Genomic DNA, 24635 nt, shown 5'->3' on the forward strand with positions numbered 1-24635 from the left:
CCAATGACAATCTGTTATGGATGAAACCTATGAGCCTTACACTTTCTATGTATGGTGGTACACTTTTCTGAAGGTTGACTTTCTTAGTTTGAGAAGGGTAGAAATTCCGAATCAGAAATTCCCCTATCCCTCAGGACTTTGGCTTCAATAGCCATTCAGTAAAAGCCAGCAACCACAAAGGAAGATTGGATTTTGTAACAGCACATTTGGCCAAACTAGAGGAGCCCACGGCTAGTCTACTAAGAAATGTATGATGTTCGCATATCACATTCCTCTTGGCCAAGCAGGTGTGATTAGAATGACCAGAATGGCCTCCACCTTTCATATGCATAACAGACTAGGAAGAAGCTACAGTAGAGGAAAGGCATATATGAGGAAAAACATCCCAAGCCATCCAGCTGAGAGGAGCGTCAGACCAAGCCAGAACACCGAAGGGGCAAGTCACCCTTAGTAGACAAGTGTCCCAATACTTGCTGTGCCCTGGGACCAATTGAACTGTAGGTTTCTGCGCTGTGCAGGTGCAGAAGCTGACAGCAGCTGAACCACTGAAGCTGTCCTGTTCTGAAGTGGTTCAGGAGCCTGTGATCACACAGTATTTGTGCCCAGCAAGATGGCAAAATGGCACCCATGCAACGGAACCACATATGCGTGCAATGAGTTCATCACCTGTGCCTTGCTGGTCTGTCCTTTTTGAACACTGCTACTTTAGAGTTGCACTTCTCACAGAAATGATCCCATGTTTCCCAAAAACACAAAGAACAATGTCAGGGAGACTGGCACATGCTCCGCATAATTCCCAGTCCAGTTGCAGGGACAGAAGGCCCATAATTCACCCCAGGGATCACTGCCCTGGACCTGTAAAGTACCCTGCTTGTGAGTTCACCTGGTGCATAGTACCCTGGAGAGGGGTGGGTACATAATGCCCTAAAATCGAGAACTAAGCCCATGAAATTAGCTTTTTAAAGAGGCATCAGAATGCACATTCATCCCCTACAGCCACTAGCTAAAACCTGATGCTTAGCTGAGCTGGAAGAGAAGGGGCTGTGCCTGGGAGGAAATTTCCTGCCTTTTTTTTTGGTCCACGTCCATTCACCTGAATGTGTCAGCAGAACAAAAGTAGTCATGATAAAGTAAACTTTAACACTTTAAAATGTGAAACCTAAATTAAAATACCATGCTTTGCAACTAACATACATGTATTAACCTACTGATATCTGGTTTGGTGGATTGTATTTTTTTTGTAATATTTGCGTAATTATTTAAATAAAGAATTGATTAAAAAAAAACTCTGCAGAATGGTGGTCTCCCTGTGTTTTCATCCAATTGGTTGCAGTCCAATTAGATGACCCCTAAATAGTTCGGGGAATGGAAATCATGGGAATCAAAGCCAGGGTTTTTTTTTAAAGAAATGAATGCATGCATTTGTTTCATTATGTTTTCCCTTTTCTTTCAATATTTATATATACTTACATCTTTTCTGATGTTTTCCCTAAGATATAATTATACAATCTTTTGTAGTATGTAAACAAGGACTGCAGTTAATGTTTAATCTACCAGGTAAACTCTGTTAAATTTATCATAATAAGAAAATTTCGTGGAATATCAAATATTTTTATAACAACCTGCCTAGATTTCATTTTATGAATGTTTACAATTTTGGAAAAACAGTTAAATTTTCAATGATTTGTGAATTTTAAAATATAGAAGATATTTTACTATAGCATACTATAGATTCTGATAGAAACTATTATATAGGTTTCTAGGACTTATTTGAGAATGAATCTGTGTCAGTAAGCTCCTCAGTATAGAGCTGAAATGGGAATGATTGTACTGCCTTAGGGCAAAGTGTATCTACATGCAAAATACTGTGCGTAAAGCACTACAACACACCAAACACCAAACAATTGTGAATAAGGGTTTTAAATTATGCAGTTCATAGAAGAACAGCTGACTGCCATTCCAAGTCTATAGTAGCTTAAAGGAAGCCTGTAATGAGAAAATAAATGGGTTGCTATTACTGAATTCCCCTTTTAAACACTGGTTGCCTGTTATGCTGCTTCACAGGTTTCAATATTTTCTGAATCACTGACCCAGAACAAATATGCAGATAAGGAGTTTTGACTTTCCCTTTAATGTACTAGTTGAATGCTTGTTGGTGGTCAGAGACTCAAATTGCTGAGGTCAAAAAAGCCATTTTCCTGAAGGAAGTTTGCCATGGCTGCTTCTATAGTTCCTTTAGTTCAATTTTCTTCTAAGTGTCATTGTCCAAACAAATAAAATAGAAAACTAAGCATGCTGTGCACTGCCTACAAGTTTTCAAAGACTTCAAAACATCATTTACGTTTACTACAATACTCACATATCAATGAAAAGCCTTGATCTAAGGCCATAGCATCAGTGATTCATCTGTTCATTTCTATGAACGGCAATATGATAAGATGCCTTATCAAAAAAGCAAAGTTTCCATGTGCTCAAAAGTTCATTGAAGTACGTCAACACAGATAAGTGACTTGAAGTCAGCGCCAGTACAGTTTGGAAAGATAAATTAAAACTGTTGATTACATTCTGAAAAATTTCCCTTGCACACACTTGTGTAAACACCATGCTATCACTATCACAACTATGCACATAAAGAATCTTTATTAAGGTACATGTAAAATCATCTGTGACATATTTAATGTGATAGTATGATTTTATAGGCATTAAAGGTAACCTACAAGTGCCCTTTGAAGTTCAGGGGCATCACTGCCATAGTAGACTTAAATATAACTTATAATGTTTATAGTGCAATAAGAAAAAACTTTATCCAAGGTATAGCTTGACTGCAGAATTGTATTTATCCACTGAATGACCAGTGAATGTTTTTTGGTAGGTGGTTTTTTTTATATATAAAAGTGCAGTCTCTTCAATAGGCACTTCACTGTTGCAAAAGCTTATTGAAAGTTGAACATTTATGCAAAGATTGTCTTTTAGATTACGCCTAATGTCCTCAGCCCATTAATGTTGAATGCACCACTACAGCCAAATGTTACTTATTTGAATACCGAATAGATAGAATGCTAAGTCCAGGAGCAATGTGACCATCCATGTCATTATTTCTGGTCAACATACATCCCTTTCTCCTGTACTCCCTTGATCTGCAAGTTTGATTAAATAAAAGAAAGATCCATTTAACTGTTTCATAGATTACGATTATCTTTAACCACTAGAAGACCATCCTTTAGCAGGTTTACTGCTACAGAGCGGACCTCCTGTGCAAAATCACGTATATATGCAGCACAGTGGCTAAATGATGAGCACTTCCACCTGGCAGTACTAGGGTTGTTGATTCGAGTCCCAACCATGGTACCACCTACCTGGAGTTTGCATGTTCTCCTTGTGTTGCGTGGGTTTCCTCCGTGTACTCCGGTTTGCTCCCACACTTCAAAGACATGCTGGAAGGTTAATTGGATCCTGCCTAAATTGTCCCTAGTATGTGTATGTATGAATGTAAGTTAGGGACCTTAGCTTGTACGCCCCTTGAGGGTTAGAGACTGATGTGAATGTACAATATATATATGTAAAGTGCTGTGTAAATTGACGGCGCTATATAAGTACCTGAAATAAATAAAATAAATATATACGTGATTTTGCACTTCCGCCATAGGAGGCGTGCACGTTCCGCCGGCTGCTCGCTGCTGCTGTGAACACTCACAGAAGAGGCCAATCTGTGAGAGCCAGTGAACAGATGTTCGCCAGCACCCACTGATCATTGGGCACGAGAAAGAACATGTAAACAAGGCAGAGCTCTGTTCTGACAGGTGGGGAAGTGAAGGATCTTGTGTCTCTGGAAAGCTGGGAACATGATCCTTCACTTCCCCTAGTACAAGCACCACCTAGTGTACACCGTGCACATAGCTAGGCACACATTTAACCCTTTGATTGCCCTAGATGTTAACCCTTTCCCAACCAGTGTCATTAGTACAGGGATCAATGCATATTTTTAGCACTGATCACTGTATTAGTGTCACTGATTCCCATAAAGTGTCAATTAGCATAAAAATGTCCAGCACAATATTACAGTCCTGCTATAAGTCTCTGATCACCACCATTACTAGTATAAAAAATAAATTAAAAAAAATTCCAGTATATCTCCCATAGTTTGTAGACGCTATAACTTTTGCGCAAACTAATCAATATACACTTACTGCAGTTATTTTAATCAAAAATATGTAGCAGAATATATTTTGGCCTAAATTTACGAAGAAGTTTGATTTTGTACATTTTTTTATTGGATATATTTTATAGTAGAAAATAAAAATTATTTTTTTTTCAAAATTGTCATTCTTTTTGTTTATAACGCAAAAAGTAAAAAAGTAAAAATCGCAGAGGTGATCAAATAATACCAAAAGAAAGATCTATTTGTATGGAAAATAACATAAATTTCATTCATGTACAGCAATGCATGACCGCACAATTGTCAGTTAAAGTAATGCAGTGCCATATTACGAAAAAATGGCCTGGTCAGGAAGGGGGCTAAATCTTCCAGGCATTTTTAGGATGCTATAATATGTCAAAATACCAAACTGCATGAACATCAAAATGTTAGAGCACAGAACTAAAACACGTAATTATGTATTAACATAGTTAAATTAAAATGACACCATGTTAGATCCATTATGGCCAGCAGTTTATATTTACTCAGAATGTACCTCCCCTTACATACTTAACATATAAAGCTGTCATTCATAGTTGGAGTGGATTATCAATTTATTGATTTATTGGAAGGTGTTCCTAGATCAGGTAAGTGGTTGTGGCATGAAGGTGGGTGTGGATGATTTGTAATCTGAAGGTATGGGTTGACATGCAGGCCATACACAGCTCAAATTCAAGGAGAGAGAGAGATTAAATAAATTTACTTGAAAAAAATGATCGCATTATTGTAAAAATGGCAATATATAAAAGAAAATGTCACTGTCAGCAAGTAGCTCTACATCAGAACATGCCCCTTGTACATGTGAATGAGGCCACACTGATTCAACATGTGCCTGTCATTTTTTTAAAGAGACATGAGGAAACACTGCACAGGCTTCTCACATAAAAAGCAATTACTGGTGTTGCCCATGCATAGCAATTCATTATCCCTTTTGTCAGTGATGGTGATGTAGTTTTCATCATCCAACAATTCTAGACAGCCCTTGCTGCGTTCTCCCTCCTGTTTCACCATGGTGTCCAGCTGCAACTTGTAAATCCTCTAGTGCTTTGTGAGTGATAGTAGAGAACAGGATGATTTTTTTCTGCATGGGCTGATCATCTGTACATAATGCTGTCACTGACCATGTGCATTCTCCTGCATACAGCCTCAGGTTCTGGAAGTTTTATAGCCAGCAGCCAACCACCTTAGTGACATCAGAGCCAGTACAGGGCCTAAAACAGAGACTCTGACACTCCTAATAAAATCTTCAGAGGGTGAAGACATCCACAGGGCTATTATGGACAAAAGGCATAAGGAATTGCTATAGCAAAGGCAGCATCAGTGAGTACAAATTTCAAATATTTTGTATGTGAGTAGCATAAAAGTGTTATGTGATGACAGTGTCTCTATAAAAACTTTTACAATTGAAATTATTTCCAATTAAGCCACAACATTCAAATATTTTTTTTACGGTCACATGAAGTACAACATTGATGGAAATGGAGTCAACCTCTGTTCCGCTGAAATTAGTTCTCTGTGAAGCGTGGTAACGTTTTTATGTTCATAGTTGCATGACAGCATTTTGTGCATATAAAACAAACAATCTTCCATAGTGATGTGAAGTGAAAACTTGCTGTTGCTTACTACTAGCTGCACAAGGTGTACTAGGCCAGAGAAAAGCAAAATATACATTTTTTTTGTGGTAAAACACAAAATCAAAAGAAGTTTGAAACTATGAAAAGAAAATATTTTTTGGTTGTGGTGCATACATACAGGTTTTCCCTTTTCTTCTAATTGGAACTTACCACTAGAAACAGAGTTTCCATTCTCACATGGTTCACAGGTAGATAAAGTGCTTAATGGCTGGTTATCTTGATTATTTGCATTCGTATCTTGAGTATCTGGCATTGCGGTATCTTCCCCAGTGCTTGTATTCAGATTCAGCTCAACACCTTGGAAATGAGAATAGGTTGCTGAATGGGTGCACTGTACTGGCAGCCTGTCTTTCAATACATGGAATATCTATCACAATTTTACAGATTATGAACACCAGATGACAGATACAGTATTTGGCTTCTATCTGCTTTTTTCCATAGTTTTTTGCAACTGAAATGGCAAAAACCACTATAGATATCATTCAGAACAGAAACATTGAAAGCTCGCATTCCCCTCCCATAAAACTACTAAGTAATGAAAAATACAATTCAGTCTATAGCATGATAAACACATTATTGCTGATTATCCAAATATGTAATATAGTCACTCAATTGGTTTTATTAAGCTTTTTTTGATCCATTATTAACCTACTCAGATTGCAATTAGTAGTAACCATGTCTTTTTCTGCACATGACCGTATGTGAAATTGGCTTCTATATAATGTCTTTGACTTATCTAAGTTAACATCATGAATTATACAGTTTCCTATTTCTTTCACATTGTATTACTTTCATGCATGGCGGGTATTTTACAAAAAAATGTATATGAAGTAAATAAAGTAAAATAGTAATGTGAAAGGAAGTAAACAACCTCGGATTTCAAGACCAAATATTAGGTCTTGGGCAGAAATGTCACTTGCAATGAAACTAAATGATTTTACAGTCCAAGAACTAGCAAGGAGTCCAGAAGTCAATAAACAATAATTATCAATCAACCCTAATTTGTGACAGGTTCTTCTTAAAAGATTAATGTGCTTAAAAAAATAGAAAATAAAATGTCAAGAAATGTTAGCTCAACATTTGCCATCTGCTTGCTGCAGGTGATAAAACTACTGATATGCAAGATTTCAAATTTGCCTGACTAAAATAAACTAATTACTTTACTGTCCAGTATTTTTTGTTGTCTTCTGTAGTATATAGTTTTGTAGGGGAGAGTGTATCAATGTTTTTACCCTAGAGTTTTACATGTACATGGGATGTATTTAGAAAAATGAATTAATCTGTGGGAGAAAGGTATGAGAAACAAATTGCCCAAAAATAGGGATAAATAGTTATTTACAACAATTATAATACAATAATAGTTATTTAAAATATGAAGATAGAGGTAGAAAACATAAACTACAACATAAAGGGGTACAAGCTAAGACCTAATGAGAATTTGTCATGGAAAATAAAACTGCTGCAGGTATCCAGGGATAAAGTGCACATGCCAGCAGCAGTCTCCCAAACCCTCCCATCATTCCTGTTGGTTCATAATTATGAAAGGCAGCATCACAGGCAATAGGAAGGGGCATTAATATTGGTCACTTTCAGGAAATGCAGAAGCTTTCACTGTCAGAAAGGTCCAGGATTTAGCCAAATTGGGAGAGTTTTGGTGGCTGCTGCAGATGTATACAGGCATCTCTAGGCTGTTGTGCTTTATATCTTGTAGCAGTGATTTGTTTTTAAATTTTCATTATTGTTATGTTTAAAAAATACATAAACACTGACAAAACATCTCAAAACAGAACATTTTATGGAATTTTAATTTGGAATATAGGTTCAGTGAAGGACATTGCTGAATGCTATATGCACAGTATACACATGAGAGATTTCATGACAATGTTCTGTATAATATTTCCAGGGTTTCTTGGAAGATATACCCAAGAAGTCATTATCAAATTATCAAGACAAGTATGAACTTAACTCTGCAAAGAATTTCTTCTAAGGGGGTGAATGTTGGATATTTGTTTGCTAAGCTGTGTCTTCCTAAGAAGCTGCCATCAAGCTAATTAGAAATTGTCACGTTCAAAGCAAAATGCAATGTATTTCAGCAAACTGAGTTCCAGATGTGGAAGTTGGATGGAGTCTTATGGCAAACTGATATCATGTGTGTTTTAGTAGACAATGGATTTGTTTCTGGCACAACCCCATAAAGCTGCAACTGTTGAGGAAGTCAGGCAACAGTTGTGTGCATATTTCAACCAAATACAGCCATGTAGGCAACAATTGGGAGCATATTTCAACCAATTACAGCAATGCAGGCAACAATTGTGTGCATATTTCAACCAATTACAGCCATGTAGGCCTGTAAGTCTCTCAGGAATTTCAAAGGTCTCCTATTTTTGCCTCCCTCACTGGCCTCCTTTATTTTCATGATCCCTTACGTTTGGTGGATGGTCTCTTCTTTGTAGATTTAGAGTTGTGCCAAATTCTTTCCATCCCTTAACTAGTGATTTGACTGAATTCCAAGGTTTATTTGACGACTTAGAAATTTTCTTTTATCCCTGATTTGTAGTTCATAAACAGCTCTTCATAATGATGGTTGAAGTGTTTTTTTATCTTCATGGTGTATGTTATACTTTGATTCTGACTCTCCAGAAGTTGGACCTTAAAGTGTTACTAAACCCAGGACCCTGCATTCACTATATCTGGTCTCTCACAGTATGCACAACATGGAAATGCAATTATTTTAGTAAATATAAACTGCTAAATACCTTTTCTCATCAGCACTTAGAGTAGTCTTGTGACTTCTATCAGTGTCCAGCAGAGCACTGGTTACAGCTTGTTGGAGGAGTTTTCATTCTCCTGTAGGAGGATGCAGGACCCCTGACCTTTGTCTGGAGAGTGCTGAGTGGCCCTGTGTTGATCACATGCACTCTCTCAAGAAAAAAAAACTTCTCAAACAATGCACACCAAACTGAGCTTGTGCAGCTTGCCCCTGAGCTTTTGTTCTATCAGGATATATTTAGGAGACACTAGAAGAAGGGGAGGATCAATGAAGACAGGATCAAACATACTTTTTACACAATGTGGAGGATTAACCCCACAGTGAGTATAACAAGCATGCTTTACTGCATCTACAGACTGATTTTACTGTTGTGGGTTTAGTAACACTTCAAGGATACATGTGTATTTATAATAAAATCACTGGAAACCATACATACAGTGATCTATATACAGTGATCCCCATTTAACTAACTACAGTATGCGTCTTTGAAAAAGAATTGCCAGCATCAGTGATTATTAAGGTGTGTCATTTGAAAGTGGGTATACTCCTATGACATCAGTTATTTAGTGTATTGGGCAGCATTGGAAAAGAGTGCTTTGGGGGAGAACCCCCATTTTTTTGTGAAGCCCCCTTACAGCAACCTCAATGTGGAAAAGTATGTGGGTTGGTATCAACATAGCAGGGGGCTGCATGCTTGCTGCTCCCTTGCTGTGAGAATACTACCTTGAATTACTGGCACATCAGGCTGGTTAGTCCTCAGCGAGGGTGGTCACATTTTTTTACAGTAAAAATAAATAAATACAAGCTTATTATATGGTATAGAGCTGTGTTTCTACAGTTTCAGCACCAAGGAAAGCAGTCATCAGCAAGCAAATGAATAGGGGGCTTAGGGTTTAGGCACATGCTTTCATATGAGGTAGTCAAGGTTTCAAGGAATCAATTAAATGTCACACTTGCATGGCTCTTCAGAGTGGAACCATTCTTTATATATTAGATCTGGGTCTTAGGAACCCTTGGGGAACAAAGTGAAAAAGTCTAAATTTGTTGCTGTCTAGTTCTTGCCAGTTTTGCATGTCGGGAAAGAAGTCTGGCTTCCCTATGACTGGTGTCATTAATCAGGCATATAAATGAGAGGGACAAAAATTTCATTTTTTGTACTACCTTTAGAGTTGTGCCTATCAGATGGGGTAAGTACATTGCAAGAGGGATGTTGAAGACTTCTTGGTCTATACAGTAGCCCCTCATTTTGTAATGTTTGCATCAGTCAAATATTCTGACAAGGTGTATAGCACACATGCGGTTTAATTTACTAAAACTGGTGAGTGCAAACATCTGGTGAAGCTCTGCATAGAAACCAATCAGCTTCCAGTTTTTTTGGGGGGGTTTTTGTAAAAGCTTAATTGAACAAGCTGAAATTTGAAGCTATCAATAAAAATAGGTGCAGCGCTTAAAACAAGGTATAATACATTAATAGATGGATATATAAATATAAAGTGCAAAGTGATCATCACCACATGGTGATGGTATTAGTGGTAGATTGTCCAAAATATAAGAACGTGAAGATCTCATTAGATCACAACCAATGTGTTTGGATATCTAATCCAGGGGTGACAGATGATGTGTCTGAATAAGTGAAATGCTCACTCACCAGAAGCGCGCTTAAAACATGCATTTGAGATTAATCCTGTCTCATCAGGTATAATCAGGTCATCTGCTCCCAGGTCAGGCCAGGTTCCTATACACCACTGGGTCCTTGAACAGGTATCACAGCGTCGGGTCACATCTATATTAGACTCTCTGGGTCCCTTGACAGGTATCACCGCGTCGAGTCACCTCTATTGTAGGCTCTGTGAATAACGGCACTCACAGAGAGAGCCCAATAAAGGATTTCAAGGGACCTTGATATTAATGTATTATACCTTGTTTTAAGCGCTGCGCCTATTTTTATTGATATTTACATTGGGAGGTTTATGGTTGCCTTTTCAGTGTTCTAGCAGCTATTGTTATTTTAGGTAGCGCTCGGTGATATTTCTTTGTTTTATATATGAAATTAGAAGCTGATTGGCTACCATGCACACCTGCACCAGACTTTGCACTCTCCAGTTTTAGTAAATCAACCCCATGGTCTGAGAATCCAAGTCCCCTTTTGACTTTTGGCAAGCAAAATATGTAGTGTGCTAAACTGCGTGTTTTTGCCCTAAAATAATTTTATAAATTCATCTTTTAATGAGTGGAGAAAATAGAAGGTATTATGATGGGGACGGTTTGCAGCAGGTATTACAAAAGTTGTTCCTTCCACTGTGTGACATCAGAAACCAGAGGCAACGATGATTTAGTCACTTCTGGTCCCAGCTCTTTGTTTACTGGCTGGTTCCCAGCCAGTGAAACAGCCGATCAGACCAATCTGCACCTGATTGGCTGCACTGGAACCCAAAAGAGTGATCTCCCCATAAAGAGTACCTGTCACAGCCTATTGCTGTCACAAGGGATGTTTACACAATAAGTATTGTGGGAATCGTAGTCTGGTTAATGCCAACTGCTGTATATACAGTACTTCTGCTGATGTATTTAACTACAGTAAAGTGTTTTACTGAGGATTTTACACTATGCGAGTTTGGTGTATCAGAAGGTGCATTATGCAGCAAGATGCAGGTGCTTAGGCCAAATAGGCAAAACAGTTGTACTAGTTCTGAAATGGCCAACTAATTCCCGCAACCTATATCGACCTCAGTGGATTATAACGAGTCTCTGAGCATACCTGTTCAAAAGCACCAATTATTTGTGGTTACTTCCTTTATGACATATTGATGACTCTTTGTTAAAATATATATTCAAAATATTTACAACCTTTCTGTAATGCCCAGCTTAAAATAAAAAGCTTACAGCATGTCATGGACAAGCCAGTTTTGTATTACATGAACACTTCATCAGAGAACAAGCCACTGTGAAATGTCTGAATGGTGCTTGCTGTTTTGTACTGTGTGCACAATGATAACCCAACTAGCCACTTTCTCCTCAATGGTGCAAGTCAATATGAGTGTGCGTACTGCTAATGTGTATGTTTGTTACAATCCCAACAGTATTATTGAGAAGGTAGGGATTTAGCCCCTTACATGTATAGAAAGCCACTTCTTGAGAGGGAGGAACAATACCATAAGCAAAAAAAAGATGGCACGCTATCATTATCTATTTGGCTCATCATTCTCACCTGCACACCATGAGTATTAAAACAGGGTTTAATGAAAATGGCCATGCTTCTTTTTTTGGGCATGTCAATCCAAGCAAAAAAGCTAATAAAGGTTGTCTAAGCAGTCTCATCATTATACCTTCAGTCACCCCTGCTATTCATACTATTCAGTTTCAGGGTAGCTGATATCTTCCATTATTACCGCTGTCTCAATCTGTACAGCCCTTTCTATATATGTAAGGGGAAAAATCTCTACCTTCTCAATAATACTGTTGGGCCTGTATCAGACATACATCTTAGCAGCATACACACCCATATGTAACTACACCTATAATGTTTAAAAATATATGTATAGCCAATACTTTTTTTTTAGCTTTGGATAGAGAGGGGAAAGTGCAACAAGAAGTAAGGGGGGCTCGCTACAAAGAGAATGAAAATCCTCCCTCCCCAGGAGCTGTGAAACTAGGCAGTGGGAGCACAGTCATCAACAAAAACTTGACATGTGTTCTTAACCCTTCCTAATCTATCCAAAACGTAAAATAAAAGTTTGACTTGTGTTTATATGGTATGGCATGGTGTAGAAGACATGTAGTTAGTACAATTAGCTATTTAAAAAATAATCTTGAGAAACCTATAACAATATGATATGTTTTCAATATTCAATAATGAAGAAACATGATCAACATTGGTACCATTGGTCATAAATCTATTAAAGCCAGATGTGTTTACTATTTAGTAAATCTTCAGTTTTTTTCTTTTGCTGCCAACACATTGGGCTTATCCAGCCAATCAGTCTAAATAAATACAGTATATAGTGTAAAACCCATAAAGCCCGATCTGATGATTCATGGTTGTGCCTGAGAAAGTCTATATGGAGTAGAATGGCTATCTCAGCACAAATTCAACCATTATTAATTTTGCATTTGCAACGATGCATTGAAAAGGATCTGCAGCCAGCTATATATGTCCATCCAACTTGTAAATATTTTATTAACCCCACCCTTCCTGGGCAGTGGTGAGAACAGAACACCTTGCAGCTCCCCTACTACTCTGCACACTAGGTCTGGGATACAGATGTCATTTTTAAATTAAAGAGTTATAACTGACTGAATGTATTCCTAATGGAATATACAGTATAAAAATAAAATCTTTTACGGCACACAATGAATGGCACTCAAAGAATGCTATCTGCATTGGGCAATTGCTGCATCATTTTTTGGGAATCAGCCTTGCATTGTAAAATAAAGCGCATTAATATCACAATGTAACAAAAAAAGTAACTGTATTTCTTCCATACCTTCCATTTCACGAATTTTCCTGCCAGCTGCTGATTTTCTAAGTAGACTCCTCCCTGAATTAAAAAGGGTAGTTAACTCATCCAGAGGACTTGTCACATTGCTACTGTTGGTTACGCTGGCTGGAAATACAGTAGGAGATTTAGTTTGAATAGTCCTTGGAATTTTTACTGGTGAAGAAAAGGGCAATTTGGTCACTGTGCTAGAAGAAGTATCAATTACAGAAGGACTAGGTCTACAAAGAGTTTTTAGGGTATCTGTATGAAGAGACCTCTTTGCAGAATTAACTAACAAGGCATATGGAGTCTCAGTGGGAAAAGTAAAGTGTGTAGTGGAACTGTAAGGAGCTGAGGTTGGTTGCAGTGGAGGTGTAGAAGGTGGGGACATTTTGTTTGTAACACAAAATGAACTCTGTGCTGGTGATGAAGGTATTTCACTGTCCCCTTTTTGATATTTTGCACACTGAGGAGATATTGGACTTGAACATTCGGACTGTATAGAATAGTTTATGTTGGTTTCAAGTACAGGAAGTTTTATTACTTCTAATGGAGTCAAGGGGGACTCATCAGATGCAGGTGAACAAGTAACTGGGGCAGGAGGAAATACCAGCAGAGGAGGTCGATGAGGAAGGAGGTTTGGAAAAGGAGCTGGTATGTCGTACGTTTCCCTGAACTGGTCATCGTCTTTTTTACTTATGGCACAGCCATCAACTAAGTTCATATTTGACAAAAAAAAGTGTGAGGCACTGGTCTGCACAGTGTTGCTATTTATCTGATCAGGATTGAAATATTTCATCTCCTCATATACAGCTTCTCCTTGTTCTGGACTGCCAACTTCTGGTGGACAACTCTTCTTAGCATTACCAACCATCTCTATATATACTGGCTCATTATCATCTTCTTCTTGTGACATATATACAGACAGCATCCCTGGATGTGGTCCATCTGCAGAGGCTGCTCTTTGTATGGTTCCCATATCCCGACTGCATTTTCTGACTAGCACACTTAATGATTTTACTTCACCAAATCTATGGACGGATATCTCCTCATAGGAGCCACTAAGCTTTGTATTGGGACTTCTCTTTGGTTTTGGTGGTGGAATTTTTTTCATGGTGCTGTAATCATCACTATGTGGTCTTGGCCGGTAGAGAGCTAAAACAGGAAAACAATATCATAGTTAATGAAAAAGGGAGCAAGAGAATATAATGAGAAGGATAGCAAAAACAAAAAGTAGAACAGAAAGAAGAGAACAGAGAGAAAGAAAGAGGGAGGAGAAAAGAGTGTAGAGAAGAGAGGGAGAAGAAGAAAAGAGGAAGAGCAAGAAGAGAGAGAGAGGAGAAGCAAAGAAGAACAATAAAGGGAGAAGAGGAAGAGAAGAAAGGAAGGAACAGAAAAGAAAGGGGAGAAGAGACGGAGAGAGGAAAGGAAGACAGGGAGGAGGAGAAGAGAGAATGGAAGAGAGGACCAATGATAAGTGAACCTTAAAACATATATTAAAGTATGTTTGTTTAAAGCCAAAACGTTTTTCTAAATGTTTGAATAAAGTAGTGCAGCCGAAGAATCCCTGTTACTGCTGTCTGTGTCCCAACTAGGGAAATTCACTTTTTATTTGTCATGACCACTCTTAGCAGGACAAAATGGAAAGAGGGGAAAAAAGGAAAACCTTCCAATTTAGGCATTTGTTCCTGTGACAACTGTCCAAGAGGGAATTATCACTTTAGGGAGATCTCCTCTCACTTCATCTTCTAATTGAAGTTTATCTCTTCGATCTTCTGATTAATGAACAGAATGATAAAAAAGTAACAGTGTGTTACATTGTATCTTTCAGTAGGGTCTGAGAAAGTGTTATTTATAAACCCTTTCAGACTCTCTGTATACACAGGAATGCCAGCTTTCATTAGCCACTTGCCCTCCAGAGGACTTACCCTCCTTCCTGACCAGGCCACTTTTTGTGATACGGCGCTGCGTTATTTAACTGACAATTGCGCAGTTATGCAACGCTGTACATAAATGAAATTTGTGTCCTTTTTTTCCCACAAACAGAGCTTTTTTTCAGAGGTATCACTTCTGCAGTTTTTATTTTTTGCGCTATAAACAAAAAAGACCAACAGTTTTGAAAAAAAAATTTTTTTTTTACTTTTTGCTATAAACAATATCCAGCAAAAAAATGTAATAAAGCAAATTTTGTCATAAATTTAGACCAAAATGTATTCTGTTACATGTCTTTGCTAAAAAAAAAATCCCAATACATGTAAATTAATTGGTTAATGTGAAAGTTATAGCTATCTACAAATGGTGTTTTTTTTAATACTTGTAATGGCAGCGATCAGCGACTTAGAGCGGGACTGCGGGACTGTGGCAGGCATTCTGACACTGGGTGGGAGCTGACTAACTGCCACTGGCATCCCAATGACACTAATACTGTGATCAGTGCTAATAAAAAGCATTGACACTGTACTAATGACACTGGGCAGGAAGGGGTTAACATCTGGGGCGATCAAAGTGTTAACTATGTGCTGTGCTGTTTAACATTATGTGCTGTGTGTGTTTTACTAGGGAGACATGCTGCTCTGTTTTTCTCTACTGTGCAGAGAAATACAAAGCAGCATGTTCTTGCTAACAGGAGAGAGACCTGTGTTGTTTACACATACGTCTCTCCCCTATCAATTTTCCATGGCGAACACCGGAGTGTGGCGGTGGGGAATCTCAGGCTAGGACTCCGTGATTGACATACCTAGACATGTGCACGTGTGAGCGCTCCCTACACGGAAATGCAAATCATGTATATATATATACGTGATTTTGCGCAACCCTGCTGCCCTTTAGCAGTTGTTCTACTATAGGGCAGCGAGAAAGTGGCTAATCAGAGCTAAATTGCTGTGTGCTGAGAGAGGGGAGCAGGGTAGAAAGACTGGATGTGCTACACATGTCTTGTGTACAATGATGACTTTTTTTTTTTTTACATGTGTAGCATGACCAAAGTCTGGAACTAGTTAATACAATTAAACTGAAAATGGGTTTAACTATCATATACTATATCCAAACCTCTCTTCCCACTAAACCTTACCCCAACCCTTTATTTATATGTATAATTAATCAGCAGCTTTAAATCAAATAATAATATTACTTTCAAATGCACATTTTGTGTTCTAAAACAAATGTTCATTGTGTAAACAACATACACTGGGGTTGATTTACTAAAACTGGAGAGTGAAAAACCTGGTGCAGCTCTGCATATAAACCAATCAACTTATAGTTTTTTTTGTCAACGCTAAATTGAACAATCTGAAGTTAGAAGCTGATTGGCTACCATGCACAGCTGCACAAGATTTTGCATTCTCCGTTTATAATAAATCAACCCCTTGTGTTTCAATAGCTTTATTTGTAACTAATGATGTTACATGATTATGTGTTAGTTTAGAACATGACTGCTTGTGCTGTATACATTTAAAAGCCCAGAGAAATATTTCTTACCTTCATTATCAAGATCCTTGGCTGCAGCAATAAGACACGCACTAACAGCTTCATAAGAAGCACTTAATCTTGTAGTAGGGTTTCTCTTTGGTTTTGGAGGAGGCTGTTTTCTAGGTGACTGTAGGTTACCACTGTCATCTAAACTTAATACTGTGTGCAGAGACATGGATCTGCCAGATGTTCCAGGTGCAGACTGTGCCAAGCTTCCCACACTTAGCGGAATCGTAATGGAATCTGAATGAAACAAGTTAGGTGTAGAACGGTATCCTCCAAAGGTGCTTTTCAACATCCTTTTACCCATGCCTTCATTTCTAAAATAGAGAAAATTTCCAGTGGTATTGCTTACAAAACTTTAGAACTTTAGAAAAATATCTAAATACACAGATTAAATACTCATATTAAAGTTGTTGTAACTGTCAAAATGATTATTATTATGTCTAACCATGAAGCCCTGATAGCTACACAGCTCTGCCACACAGCATAGTCCTGTATGGCATGGGAATGGACCTATTCTCTCTTCCCTGCAGTTTTACTTTCACCTAACAGGACTTCACTATCCTGTGACTGGACAATGAAAGGAGAAGCAGCACAATAATAAGCACACTTTTGTCACTCTGCTCTTTCCTCTTATAATCATGCTCTGCATCACTGCAACAAATCTGATTAAATCCTTGTGCTCATTCTTCCTCCCCTTGAGCTTTGCTAAAAAAGTACTGTAAGAGGCTGACACCAAGTCAAATTAGGAACCTTAAACTGCTCACATGTTAAATAAATACATTTTATGATAAACTAATGATCATGTTGCTGCATTAATTTTTGTCTTTTATATCTGCCTAAAGTTAAACTTTACAAAATGTAACTATAAATGTCAATGCCGCATCCATCCCAGCTCAGCAATCTGTGCCTCATTTGTCTCCCCTTCAGCACTTTTTTCAGGATTGCCACTATAGAAACCATTATTAATACCATTTTTTTCAATCTGACTTACCTGACAGTGACATGTACTTAGCTAAAATGATTGAGAATGATCAGACTTCATCTTGCTGTGGCTAACTGAGAAACTCCATTGCCCTTTTTTGTCAATGACAAACAGCTGTAGGCCAAAAAAATGAACTGCCCTTAGAAGGGAGTGAAAGAAATTGATTACTTGCCATTAATGTTCAATTGTGGGTGCCCCTATGAAATAGGAACCATGCCTCTATTTAGGCATCGTTATTTAGAGCTAATATTTTTTCATTTTTTTTATCTTGGATGAGTAGAGAACACAGACAAATATAGAATTATACTACGGCAATAGCCAAGACAATATGCATTTCATATTATTTAGCCTAGTCTAGTCTAGTATTTTTTTAATGTATGTCCTAGGGTGACTGGAATGTAATGACACTGTTTGAGGCTTTATTTTAAATGTTTTTAATTCCGCTTCTACCTGTCCATTTACCATCTACCCATTCTAACTTGTATTCTAATCTTTAACAGAAAAACTCTGCTTAAGACTAGTGATCAGCTAAATGTACTTGGGTTTGGTTAGGGACTGGTTAATTAACCAGCTGCCGACCGCAGATAGCCGAATGGCGGCTTCACTGCGGCCGGCCAGTTCTGAGTGGACGTCATATGACGTCCTCCCAGAACGCGCTCTCCTGCGCGCCCCAGGGGGCGCGCACCCGGCGATCACAGCTGATCACGTGATGTGGTAAAAGGCCAATCACAGCGGCCTTTTACCACCTGATTAGCGGTGTCCAATGACATGCTGATCAGAAGGAAATGCAAGTGCCGGTTCTCGGCTGCACTTTCCTCACGCTGTCAGATCGTGAGGAAAGTACTGCCGAGAACCGGCAGTTGTCAGAGCGGGGATCGGCACCGATCATCAGGGCACTGATGATCAGTGCCCTGATGATCGGTGCCCAGCAGTGCCACCCGCAAGTTCCGCCCAGCAGTGCGCCCACTAGCTCCGCCCACCCGTGCCCAGCAGTGCACCCACCTGTGCCCAGCAGTGCACCCACCTGTGCCACTCTGCAGTGCCACCTACCTGTGCCCAGAAGTGCCACCTACATGTGCCCAGCAGTGCCACCCACCTGTGCCCACCCACCTGTGCCCACCAGTGCCACCCACCTGTGCCCACCCACCAGTGCTGCCCACCAGTGCCACCCACCAGTGCAGCCCAGCAGTGCTGCCAGTCAGTGCCACCAGTCAGTGCCCAGGGGTTGTGCCAGTCAGTGCCGCCAGTCAGTGCCCAGCAGTGATGCCAGTCAGTGCCGTCTATCAGTACCCATCATCAGTGTCACCTATCAGTGCCGCCTATCAGTGCTGCATATTAGTGCCGCCTATCCGTGACCCCTAATTAGTGCTGTCTATCAGTGCCGCCTATCCGTGCCACCTCATTAGTACTGCCTATCAGTGCCCTTTAGTGCTGCCTATCAGTGCCCATCAGTGCCGCCTATCAGTGCCCATCAGTGCTGCCTCATCAACGCACATCAGTGAAGGAGAAAAAATACCTGTTTGAAAAATTTTATAAAAGAAACAAATAAACTTTTTTTTTTTTCAAATTTTTTGCACTTTTTTAATTTATAGCGCAAAAAGTAAAGCGCCCAGTGGCGATTAAATACCACCAAAAGAAAGCTCTATTTGTGAGAAAAAAATTATCAAAATTTCATACAGGTACAATGTTGCATGACCGCGCAATTGTCAATCAAAGTGTGGCAGCACTGAAAGCTGAAAATTGGCCTGGTAAGGAAGGGGGTATAAGTGCCTGGTAGGCAAGTGGTTAAACATGACAAAAGTTCAGGTGCCAAACCTGAATCCAATTGAAGTCAATGGAAGATGTAAGATAAAAAACATTAATAGCCATTTTCTGGGCCAATAGGTAAGGGATCTTCAAAAAATGACATGAGAAAGAGGGGGTGGGGCTTGGCACTGCCCTGAGGAACAAGCTACAGTGAAAGAAAGTAAGAAATTATTTTAAAAAATGTAAATTCAATCCTCTACAGAAACAATGACATTTGCAAAGAAATAAAGTGTTTTTACATTTCCAGCAAAATTCCAGCTCCCGCTGATTTGTTTTGTTTGTAAATAACACGCAAACATGAATGAATTTTAAAAGCCAGCACTGGCCATTTCCTAGGCTAATAGATAAAGAACTGCCAAACAAAAGGCATGGGAGGGGGGATGGGCACATGTACAAAGCAAAAAAAAAAAATTATGTTTGGCTTTGAGCAGCAGTTTTAGTAATCAAAAAAAGGTCCCATGATCTAAATTCACAATCAATTGTGTTGTCTAGCAATATAGAGTCACGTCAATGCCAGGCGACCATCTGAAAGAAAAAATCCAATGACCGACAACACAATTCTGTTCCTGCTGCTTCACGTCTGTCGAAGGACAGGCCAGCAGATAACGGCTGTTATAAACAAAGTGACAGGGACTCCTTGGTGAGGTCATTGACCATACATGGACATGATTATATATGGTGAATGACATCACTGGTCTCCTGTGACATTATTGACCAAGGGATTCCTGGTGATGTAAGTGGATGGAGTAGGTGACGTCAGAGGTTGTCAGGACTCTGCATTGCCGGCACCCAATGGCATCCTTAACAACCATTGATAGCGGGAAGCTGTCATGTAAAATAATAAATCAAATAATGGTGCAGTGCAAACAACAAACCTAAATTACCATAACAAAATGCCTAAAATAAGTTGTGACCATAATCCCAGAGCTGCAAATTAAAAAAAACAACAACAAAAGGAATAGCTCAATAGCACTGTCTCTCTCCCAAAAACCATATGCAGTAAATGTCAATCTACATAAGAATATCTTGCTCAATTTGAAATTAACCCTCCACCTTGACACTAAATATGCAGAGATAAATAGATAAAAAAAAAAAATTAATTAATACAATCACACTCCTCTTGTAATCAAAAAGTCCATTATGGTCAGAAATAGAATAGTAATCAACCGAAATCAACACAAACGTCCACCTTTTGCACCACCACCCTTAAGAAGTGGCTGCTCACCTTCATTTCTGACCCACATTCTCATATAGGTCTCACAGGCATGAGTTAGGGGCTCCCCCAAAAATGGCTCCTGTTGTTCCTTCTCTCTCAGGTCTCTCCAACTGCTGCTGTGTATAATCTCCTTATAGGCCAGATATGCTCAGAATAGATGACAAACAACGGAATCGCTTATGGAGTAGTATTAAAAGTGATTGTTTATTAAGATAAAAAATGCTACTCACATAGGCAGTAGTATTACAGGCTAAGAATGCATTCCACAAACAAGGGAATACCCTCCTTCTGGTCTCAGCCGTGACTGGAAGTGACATCACCTGGTTCCACCCTCCGACACATTGCGTCACAGGTCACGTGACTTCCTCAGTGGTGTTGTGTAAAATAGAGGTAGTAATACAAACTCCCAAGCAGCTAAGGTTTGCACAGAATTCATGTTCATACCTAACATTAAGCTCATCAATTTTTTAGATCCACGACTGTTGGTGGACCCTGACAATTGATGGCTTATCTCCAAAAGAAAACAATTACTGCATCTTTTATTAGGCCAACTCTTATTTAATTATGCTTTTTCCAAAATTCCCAAGAGATTTTGTAAACTGTGATATACAGATAATGGAACCCTAGAATACAATTTCAGTAGGGGCATTGTTGTAGTATTTAAACTAAAGTGAAAGGTAAACAATAGAATATTTTTTATGCATGTCTTGTATAGTAGAAATGACTAGTCATGATTGCCAAACTCAAATATGGACACATCCTTACAATGTGCTTGGGGGTCAAGCAGTCACATTTAAGATGAACTCATTTTCTGATCTATAAATAGCAAATAAATCTTCTTCTTTTATCTACAGGTATTGTGCTCTTTCATATCCTGTAACCATTTACCTGTTTGGAATGTCTGCTTTATCCAAAGCTGGTACTGTTTTGTTGCTAGCAGCCTCTGAATCAGAGCAAAGTTTGTCTTTTTCTCGAGCAATGTCAGCTGCATTTTGGATAAGCAACGAATTGTATGTTTGTTGCCCCGTGTGCTCTACAGACAGAAGGAAGTCTTCTATGCAAGTAACTTCATTTTGTTTTATGTTCATTCTATGCCGCAGCTGTTGTCGAGCTAGAAACATCCTTATAACTGATATAAAAAAGAAAAAAAACATTAGAACTAGATACTTACTAGTGCTGTTGTTTACTTTTATTATGTCTAGAGCTGGCCTGCTTCTGCTATACAGTGGGGTTTATTTACTTAAACTGGAGGTTGCAAAATTTGGCGCAACTGTTCATGGAAGTGAACCAGCTTCTAACTTCAGCTTCATCCATTAAGCTTTGTCAAAAAAAGAAAAAAACTAGAAGCTGATTGGTTTCTATGCAGAGTTTCACTAGATTTTGCACTATCCAGTTTTAGTAAATCAACCCTAGTGTCAGTCAGCAGGTCGCACAGCCTTGCTGAGGGAAAGAGAGTCTACAGTAAAAATCTCAATACCATAACAAATAAAAATACTCAAATATTAATGGTATAGATATAATGATAGATGTATTTTTCAATGTATGCAGTCAACCTACAACCAGTGATTTGAACCTCAACAGGATTAAGAGGAATACATAAGGCAGAGAATGCCCAGAGCATTGACAATTGCTCAATTAAACATCACAGTTAAACTTACAGAGATCTTTAAATATACAGAATCTAAAAATGACTGAATCAAAGGAATCACCAATTGATTAAATTTGTCTACATAGTGTGTTCGATCTGTAGAGATTCGCACAGTTTTTCAAAAAGAGGCAATAGGGGTTTAAACACAACTCCCTGTCTACAGGAATCTATATTTTCATACTATCCCCTGTATGTTACAGCTTTCTTACCTAATTTTAACATTTATCTAAAGGTTTTCTACTTTAAATTGGAGAGACAAAGTCACAAGACCTTCCTTAGTCTTCTCATTCTGATGTATATTGGCCTGCGGGAGGAGTCAGGTGGATGCCAGAACATCACTACAGTAATGCCCACTCATGATTGACATGTAGCAGGTATCATGCCTATCTAAACTAATACATACAGCTTTGCCTAAATTTGAATGGTAGAAGATTTGAAACCAGATGCTGTGTGTTACATGTGTTTGCAGAACTGAGCACATTGCACAGCACAAGCCATTAGTCTAAACTTCCCTTACATAACTTGTTCTGTTCCTCTATATGTTGCTAATACAACGTGCAATATAACCTAATACAGCAAGTCAGTTCTGCTCACCCAAAAGCAATACTGCATTCACATTTGGAGATCAACACAACAATGTATAGTAAACTGTCCTAGGTCCCGGATTTAGTATGCAAAGGGGGTAGGCTCTGCAATAACTGTTTCTATCCAGATGAAACTGGCTCTTTGGAAATTGTGTGTACCACAATGGACACAACAGCAGAGACTGACATCTTCTAAAGCCCTGGCGACATGTCCAAGACAGTCAGTGGTTCTTGTGGAAGACTGGACATACAGGCCAAAAGTGTGCCTGTTACAATGCCCTTTAAGAAAAATTCAAAGGCCCATATTGGGAAGAAACGTAGGAGAGAATTAAAGGATGATAAAAATGCATATCATTTTGCTCAAGGTAGTTCATTGATCTTTCCTGTCATTCAGTAACTGCCTGCCCAATTGGAATTATTGGCAGACAGCTACACTGACAGTCTGCAGGAGCCTAAGATTGAACCCACGATCTGCTGATTGTGGGTGCAATGCTTTACAAATTCCTAATTTAAAAAAAGATAACTGACATTTATCTTTTTTTAAATCAAATGGGCAGGCAGTTACTGAATGACAGGAAAGATCAATTAACTACCTTGAGCATTCATCAGCGCACTGGCAGCTCATTGAGAATTACAAGCCGACAGCCACAATGGCTGACAATAGTTGTAATTCTCCTATTCTCAGAACTCTGTGAATGAATGACACAGCCGACAAGGGCTGCGGGGAGAAGACCCTTGGCCTTCAGTCACAACAGAGGGTTTGGGGGCAGGGGGGGGGGATGCTCAGTTAGTAACATATTACATGCTGCACCCTAAATATGGGTGCAATATGTAACCTGTTACTAAAGGTAAGCTTATCCTTTAAAGAGCAGCACCATTTTTACCAAGCACCAGAGACAGAAACAGATGGGTCAGAAACAGGTTCTGCTGTAAAGAATGACTTTGCCACTTCAATAAGTCTAAATTAATGTGTTCAGGAAAAAAGAAATGATCACTGACAGAAATCTCTGGTATATTCCTAAGACGGCAATTTTTAGCAGATTTATTGGTACACAAGCTATGGACCAGGTAATGATGTGCAGCATAGAACAGGTGCACATGGAATACAATAAATGAGGCAACGTATAAATATGATGACAATGGGAAAAGAAGGTATTATATAAAGCACATTTCCTGTATAATTGTAAAGCCATTACAAATATTATCTGTTTTACAACACTTATAATACTGGAACTATCTTGCAATCAAATATCCAAATCAACAATCTGAATGGAAAATATGATTTTTTTTATAGAAGTTTTTATATCCACATATAAAAACATATAATACCACCTTTAACCCAGAGTCCCTTCAGATATTGTACTTAATCATATAGGTTAAATGCAATATACAGTATACTGTAGTGGGACTATATTCTCTCTACGCATTTCATAAAATGACTTCACTTCCTCAGGACAATAAGGATGAATAACTTATGATGAAATATCAAACATATATATTTTAATCAAATAATAAATAACAAGCACCAGTATTTACCTACATTTATGTTGTATAGAAGATAGATCTTTAATAAAAAGAGTCTCCTAGATTGCAGCAAAGTGTCATGTAGCATCAAAGGACAAAATATTTTAAGAGAGAGCCAAATAGGATAAAACACAGTAAAACCGCAAAAAATACCCATGAAGATGAACTACCTGTAAAAGTGTCATGACATAATTTTAGTCAGTCCTTCAAAGGATCTAAAAAAATGTAACTATAATTAAATAATCCTTATCTCATAACAGTAATCCTGGGGTACTGAAGATGATATTGCAATCCCATATATGTAATTATACATTGAACAGCCCT

General features: G+C 38.6%; 1 protein-coding gene across 3 annotated transcripts in view; it reads right to left on the minus strand.

Annotated features, from left to right (window-relative positions):
• The window catches only part of MYO16 (myosin XVI), a 468341-nt gene that overhangs the window by 27234 nt on the left and 416472 nt on the right, over window positions 1-24635 (minus strand). For all 3 annotated transcript variants that reach the window (XM_089693597.1, XM_089693596.1, XM_089693595.1), the window contains exons 30-33: window positions 21444-21684; window positions 16555-16865; window positions 13084-14232; window positions 5980-6126 (exon numbers count right to left, since the gene is read on the minus strand). In XM_089693597.1, coding sequence (XP_089549723.1) covers window positions 5980-6126; window positions 13084-14232; window positions 16555-16865; window positions 21444-21684 — 1848 coding nt within the window. The remainder of the gene's footprint in view (window positions 1-5979; window positions 6127-13083; window positions 14233-16554; window positions 16866-21443; window positions 21685-24635) is intronic.

This window comes from Staurois parvus, unplaced genomic scaffold, assembly GCF_062004578.1.
Source record: "Staurois parvus isolate SC_StPar_1 unplaced genomic scaffold, SC_StPar_1.0 ptg000634l, whole genome shotgun sequence".
NCBI lineage: Eukaryota > Metazoa > Chordata > Amphibia > Anura > Ranidae > Staurois > Staurois parvus.